This window comes from Eurytemora carolleeae, unplaced genomic scaffold, assembly GCF_000591075.1.
Source record: "Eurytemora carolleeae unplaced genomic scaffold, Eaff_2.0 scaffold625, whole genome shotgun sequence".
NCBI lineage: Eukaryota > Metazoa > Arthropoda > Copepoda > Calanoida > Temoridae > Eurytemora > Eurytemora carolleeae.
Window position 1 is genome coordinate 120047 of NW_019396697.1, and position 7939 is coordinate 127985.

A 7939-nucleotide genomic window follows, 5' to 3' on the forward strand; every position below is an offset into this window, starting at 1 on the left:
TCAAATTTATTAAATTTGGTCTTAGTTTAGGTAAAATGTTGAATTTAGATTTAATCAAAACCTGTGGTACATGATAACCGTAGAGCACATATATATTGACGTTGCCCGGGTTTCTATTATTTAGTCGCTTGGTATTAAATAAATGATTTTATGCTTATGTCGCGGCAAAAAATAAATTTTCTAAAATTTAACATGCGTAGCTTCCAGGGTGCCTAACCTGGTCCCTTTTAAAAAATCCAACCAATCCAGGATGTATAATGTCAGGTAAAAAATTATTAGTTTTAGAATTTTTACCAAGAAAGGGGCGCTTTAAGGTATTCATGTACAAAAGTTTCTTTACTAAATAAATAAAACAACATTCCTTTTCTATTGGTATTATCTGGTGTATGCTTAAAGGAACTGAATACTCGACACAAATTCTAATTTTGATTCCACTTTTCTTTAGAAGCTGGTGTCGTACTAACCTTTGATATTTCAAGATATAAATTCTGCTATATCAAAAGGTTTACGATATCAGGGAACGAATTTACTGAATTTGAGCTGCGTCACAACTACCTGTTGCCAGTTTATTTAAAGATTCAGTGTCCGAATTTAATGAATTTGAGCCGCGGCTTAAATTTGAGACGCGACTCAAATGTGGTTGGTTTCACTTAAAATTGTTTTAAGATTCAAGGCGGCGCTCAATTGAGACCGATTTTTGGCGACTTTGAGACGCGGTTCAAATTCATAAAATTCGGACTCAGGAAGGATTTGAATCGGTGATTCAAATTTAAGCCGGCGGCGGTAAGCAAATCGAATTCATTAAATTTAGTGCCAGGATGTAAAGATAAAAGGAGGGTTAGATTAGAGTATTAGGCGAGTGTTCAGTTTCTTTGCTGTTTAAAATGCAAAAAACCCTGGCCAGGGATAACATAAGTATAATGCGTTATGATGAAAAGTTAACTTTTTGTGATGTCTTCTTTGACTTTTTTTTCCACTGAGTACATAAAAAACCATTAAAAAAATGCTCATTTTCGTTTTAAATACTTTTTTTCATTAATAAATTTTTTTTGAGTTTTTCTTTGTGTACTTTTAGCAGGGTATTTAGGAAACTTGTCCGAGATTATTTCTAATATAAAAACATATTGTAAAAGTTGGCATATTCATAATAGAGTAACTGAACAAAATAAATAAAATTTTTGGTTGATTATGATAAACTCATAACATACGGTACAATGGTGTACAAAGTGTACAATTGGGATCCATGGCATCACTTTAAGAAACGACTTTGCATCGTGTCGTGTAAAATTTGTTCAATTCAAGAAAATAATAAATATAAAATAAAATTATTGAATCTTGAAACGATAAGCAATGAAAATTTCATGTATAAAAAACAAGAACCTTGAATGTAAAGAAGAAATGAACAACATATTGAAAATATCAGATCTGGAACTATTGTTCGTCAAGTAGATGCGCTTGTACTAAGATCTACGGTAGGAGTGGAAATTCCCAATTTGAGGGGGTGCATAGCCCCCTGGGATTCCAATCCGTGGGGGCCCTGAAGGTTCAGCTGCATAGGCCACAGGGGCAACCACAGGAGGGGAAAAGTACTCAGGGGTGGCAGAGCTGGAGTACTGGGGAGGGTTCATTGGCTTCTGATAAATCCTGGTATATTCCGGTGGACCAGGGGCTGGGTGCAAATGGTACCCAGTCATTGACATTTCATACTTTGGTTGGTGGGGGGATTGAGGGGAGGCGGCGTGGGGTGAGTACATCTCTTGAGGGGTGGAAGGGGGTGGGGTTGGTCCTGGAGGAGAACCCCAGTAGGATGTGGTGAAGGTGTGGCTAGGAGCTGGGTTTGGAGATATAAAATGGTGTCCGTTGTAATGTATTGGGTGAGAAGGGGCTAACGGGGCGTAGGAGTTATGATGTTGGGCGGGGGGTGGGGCTCCCCATCCATGAGATTGTTGACTAACAGGGGGCGTTCCCCAGTGTCCTGGACCAACGGTGAACGCAGTCGGAGTAAAATTCTGTGTAACGGGAGGCGGGAGTGTGGGGGGTGCCCCCCATCCACTGTAAGTAGGTGTAACCTGGGCCTGTGCCCCATTATGTACCCCATTCTGGGCGGGCGTGCCCCACTGATCGACCAAGGGTCCGTTATTAAGCTCCGAAATATTTGTCCTAGGTTCAGCTCTCTTGATCTCCACCTGCTTGTTCTGTATGTTGACATAATGTTCTGCTACAGCTAGATCTACAGCATCCTCGGTAGTATAGGAGAGGAAACCAAACCCTCGAGCCTTCTTCTTCTCCTGTAAATATATATACATCCTATACTCTCTAGCCTGATATACAGTACGGGTATATATTTTTTGTAAACCCTCCCCATTCCGCAAGTACTTCCACACAGTTTAAAAATTTAGGGTTTTTATATATTTTTTTTGCTAATTTTTTTTTTCAAAATAGGGAGTAAGTATCAAATTTCATTTTCTCCCAAAAATATTCAAATATTCTTTTTACTTTTCTCCCGATCTGGGGGTAATTCATTAGAGTAAATTCCTACAGGAATACAGGAAATATAGTAAATTCCTACAGGAAAACCGGGAATATAGTAAGTTCCAACAGGAATACCGGAAATATAGTAAAATCCTACAGGAAAACCGGAAATATAGTAAATTCTTACAGGAAAACCGGAAATATAGTAAAATCCTACAGGAAAACCGGAAATATAGTAAATTCCTACAGGAAAACCGGAAATATAGTAAAATCCTACAGTGAAAACCGGAAATATAGTAAGTTCCAACAGGAATACCGGAAATATAGTAAAATCCTACAGGAAAACCGGAAATATAGTAAATTCTTACAGGAAAAGTAAAATCCTACAGGAAAACCGGAAATATAGTAAATTCCTACAGGAAAACCGGAAATATAGTAAAATCCTACAGGAAAACCGGAAATATAGTAAATTCCAACAGGAAAACCGGAAAAATAGTAAAAAGCAATGACGACCCTTTCCCAACAGAAATTGTTGAATGTATTGTAAATTGGTGGACCAGGTTAAAAATTAACGTTTTTGTGGACACTCATGGGCAGCCGGGGGTGACATAGGTTAAAAAAATTCCATTTTTATCCCACGGGCAACGCCTTTTAGCTGGTAAATAATAATAAATTTTTAAATTCTATTATTAATAATTATATATTATTAATATTATTATATTTTTTATATATTGTATTTAGGGTGACCCTTAGTTTATTTATAATGATAACATATTCTAAAGTTTTATATTTCTAAAAATTGTACAAAATGATTATTATACCTGATCGTACATTATCACCACCTCCATAACTTCTCCATATCTAAAACAAACACAAAAACTAATTTTTCCTCCATCGAGACAATTAAGTTTTAAATCTAATTTGCTTATTATAATTTGTTCAGTTACTGTAATTTCTTTATATATAATGCCATACACAATTTTCATATTTTTTGGCTGTTCATTATTTTTTTGTCGAAATATGCATTTTGTTCTGGGGATAAATTCGTATTTTTACTTATTAAGAATTCGTTAAACTCAGGGAGCCCTTATAGAAGGGAGAGACAACTGACGCGGTTCGCCCTACCTTTAGTAGGGGCCTACAGGAAAAATATGTATTGGCGAAACTGGTGAAAGAAAATTGAGCCAATACATATTTTTCCTGTAGGGCCCTACTAAAAAATCAAACAGCTCGATATAAAATGGAGTACCGTCTGCAAAGCATGTATAATCATATGGTAGGGCGAACCGCGTCAGTTGTCTCTCCCTTCTATTCCTTGCTCCCTGGTTAAACTTCGCCACTTTCTCCATTGGAAGGGAATAGAATCTTGATGTATTCTTTAACAAAGGTCGCATTCCTTGACAATTTTTGGCAATTTCTTTATTAATCAGAATTTTCAAATCTGAAACTGTTTGCCTTAACAAGTGGAGGTGTGGTGGGGTGGGGCTAAAGGATAGAAACATAATGGGGGGAGAAGGGAGATTAATTCACCTGGAGAAAAAGGCTCTGAGATCCGTCTCTGTGATACTACTAGGTAGTCCTCCTAGGCACAAAAACTTTGCTTGTCTGTTTGTAGAACGGCTGAACCGATCGGGCCCAAATTTTGTGTGGGACCTCACCATCCTTTGTTCCTATGCATTTTTCACTATAAGAGGACTTTTTCCGGGGATTTTTTTTAATAAAATCACAGAAAAAAAACCAAGAAAATAAATTCTCAAAAATATAGGACTTTATTTCCAGGGATTTTTTATTTCAAGGATTTTTTTCCACAGGACTTTTCTAGTACCAAAATTTAGGACTTCATTTCCAAAAACTTTTTTCAAAGAACTTTTTTGGCGGTTACAACATAAATAAATGAAAGAATTTAATTGTGTAATATAAATGAATACGTAAATAGAAATGATTTTCGAAGCTTGAAAAATCTTTGTTTAATAATAAAAATTAAAAAATCATAACGGATAAATAAATAGATAAATAAATTGACCACCATTGTTTCAGTAGAAGTAATTTACTGATAGCGCCGATTGAAGGATTCATAACTCTAATTGGATAATGAGAGAGACAGAGAGATAGATGTTACCGCCATATTATTTCTATTGGTTCAGAATAGACAACAAACACATGACTGAACCCTGATATTATTGACACACTATTAAATGAAGAAAAAAAATTTCACAAGAAAAAAAAAATATTTCTAAAGTTTAAAATTGACCTAATATGGTATAAGGTGGAAGGGATAGAGTTTATGTACATATTTTAATGTGATGCATTAGATCATATTAAGAATTAGTTTAATCAAAACAATAACAAATATTGTAAACAAAAGTCGGTATTTTCTAGGTAGGTTTAAACAGTTTTGTTTATTAATAAAACACGTTTATTTGCAATCAATAACCCGATCAATCAATCAATCAGCTAATCAATCAATCAATCAATCAATCCCACCTAAGAACACTTTAGGCCAGGTCGTGTTTTTCTTTGGTTTCTGTGCAGACCGAGGATTACAGGGTTTAGGATCGATCGTTCGACCGTCCAGGGTGTGCGGGCAGCTCTGGATCACGGAATCAATGTTCGAAGGATCGCTAAACGTGACGAAACCGAAGCCTCGAGATCTTCCCGTTTCCGCGTTTTTCATCACGACGCAATCGATAACTTCACCAAACCTTAAATAATAATAATAATGATAATAATAATAATAATAATAATAATAACCTGGAGAAATATCTAAGTAGATTATCCTGTGCAGTTTCCCAACTGAGTCCTCCAACAAACACCTTCCCTGCCTCCTCATCCTTTATAATATATATAGATATATATTTATATTTGTAGATTTATAGATTTATAGATAGAAAGAAAGAGATTTCTTGGGTGGATAAATAGATATGTTGGCCGGTAAAAAGATGGATTTATAGACAGTAATATGTATAGATAGGTAGAGAGAAAGATAGACAGATAGATGTAAATAGATATATAAATAGATAGATAGAGAGAGAGAGAAAGATATATAGATAGATGTAAAGAAATAAAAAGCTATACTTTTCCCCACAAATAATCAACTCATCAATTCTCTACCAAATTATAAATCATAAATCATAAATCATAAATCATAAATCATAAATCATAAATCATAAATCATAAATCATAAATCATAAATCATAAATCATAAATCTTAAATCTTAAATCATAAATCATAAATCTATTTTAAGAGATTAAAAGTTATTCCCTGCTTTGTAAAACCGGGAATTGTGTTAACTTATGAGTATATTATATATTATATATTACAACAATAAAAGATGGTATCCATTTGTGAACTTAAAACAGGGGCGTTTCTGGGATTAACAAACTCTATCAAATAAAAGTAACCCGAATAACCCCCCTTACTTACGCTACTGTTTGTTTACTAACATTGGACAAACAAGAAAAATAAATTTCTGATTAATTATTATCTAAAATCTGACATCTACAGTGGTAGATAATCTATATATAAATTTAGCTTGTCTGGAAGTCTGTTTGGGTTGGTGTCTGTTTGTTTGTATCCAATAAACGTCCAAGTGGCTGAACCGATCGGGCTCCCGTGACCCCAGGGAAGGTTTATGAATGATCAAAATTGTGTGTTTAAAAGTTTTTAATTTTTGTAAAATTTTGAAAATGTGTGAAAAAATATTATGAAATCCGCAAACTTTTTTGTTTTTGTTCTATAATGTACAAAGAGAAGATGCTCACAGATAAAGCCACAATTAAGAGGTTAAATAGAAGATGGGCGCGAGCGAAGCGCCCTAAAAGCCTAATTATTTTATAATCTATTAAGATTATAACAACTGAAAGGAAATGTAGCCATACATAGTTATAAGTGATTCTTTTTATTAAAGCAGCATATCCAATTTAACAACAGTACCCTTAAAATCTATGTTTTTCACTTAGAAAATTGATTTTTTTCAACTATGATATTAGGGTATCAAATTGTACGAATTTAGCAATTTTCAAGCTATAATAACAAAAATTTCTTTTTTATTCTCTGATAAAGGTTTCGTTTTCAGTGCATAAAAGTTCACTTGAAATTACAACAACATGTAAATATTTATTTACCTCATGCTTGTTATGTTTCCTACTCTGCCCCCGTCCTCCGGAACCATTATGGGTCACAAAAGCCATTTCACAGCAAAAGTTACCTAAGACGGAAATAAAAATAAAATAAAATAGAAATAAAATAAGCGGAAATAATCATATTTTACCAATCATATCACTATACAACCATGTTATATGTTGTCGGCCATTTTGTAAATTAATCAGTGAAAAAAAATATTTAATAATACTTTAAAGATTCTTTTTTTACTAATTTTAACCATGGCATTAATAAATAAATGGGTGAGAAATTAAGTGACGGCCCTTCCAGTGAAGAAAGCAAACACATCTGGCGTTCCTTGATTTAAATTTGTTGATCTAAATAATTAATCTCAAGAATAACATAATCTCGAGATTATGTTTTTGGAAAGGTTAGTTTTTATTGATTGAGTATAATACACATTTTTCTTAGTCCACCCTGTATACGCACTTGATTACAACAATAATTTAGCTGAATAACGAACGAAAATTAATGTTCATCATTTCAATATTCAATTGTACCTTATCATTTAACGAGTTGTAGAAATTGAGTAAAAAAGTTAGTTGCTAGCTTCGTTTATTCCATAGTTTCGGTTCTGCTAATCCCAAAACATTTATATCACTATTGTGCATCATTTTTTCCTTCGGGTCATCTTCAATAACCTAAAAATTGTATAATTTATTGTAAAATGCTTTGGTTAAGTATTTCTGGAGAAAAACTAATGGAAAAATTAGCTTATTTTACAAAAATGATCAAAGAAAATCCGCAAGCCTAACCCGCAACGTAATCAATCCCGTTTAGAGCGCAAATGCCTCGTATTGTTCTGTGGAACTGTCAATAGCGCATTATTTAAATGCCATCGGTGAAGACGACATTTAATCAGTCTGTTCAAGGTATATAGTAAATAACACGAATAAAAGTTTAAAACCTACCCTAACCCTCAAATAATACAAAAATAAACAGCTGCGTAGGTCTGATATTGCAGTATAGGTCGGAAAATTAGTAGGTCAGAATTGTTCAGTAGGGGGGATGTTGCCATATAGACGATGTAACATTACCGTTTGTTTGAACTACTACAGTTTGAACCATTGGTCGTTTTAAACTATTGTTTATTTGAACTACTGACACGACGTCATATCGTGTAGGTTGAATTAGCACGATCCAGTATTTAAGCTCATTTGAACTATTTTCTAGGAACATCATTAATAATTTTGAGATTGACACGAGCATCAATTAGAATATGAACAACAACAAATATTTCAAATGATATGGTTCAAGTGAACGTAAGAACAGTTGAAATAAACCAAAAAAAAACTTAAAATAGTT

At 33.8% G+C, this 7939-nt stretch overlaps 1 protein-coding gene across 1 annotated transcript; it reads right to left on the reverse strand.

The window, feature by feature from the left end:
• Positions 1-217: 217 nt before the first annotated feature.
• LOC111707517 (heterogeneous nuclear ribonucleoprotein 27C) lies at positions 218-7361 on the reverse strand. Its single transcript, XM_023480629.1, has 7 exons — positions 7135-7361; positions 6598-6680; positions 5224-5303; positions 4957-5174; positions 4003-4054; positions 3294-3333; positions 218-2288 (listed from the first exon to the last, which is right to left on the reverse strand). Exons 2-7 carry the CDS (start codon positions 6661-6663, stop codon positions 1461-1463), a joined length of 1284 nt encoding a protein of 427 aa, XP_023336397.1. The 5' UTR covers positions 6664-6680; positions 7135-7361; the 3' UTR covers positions 218-1460.
• Between the last annotated feature and the right edge of the window lie 578 nt (positions 7362-7939).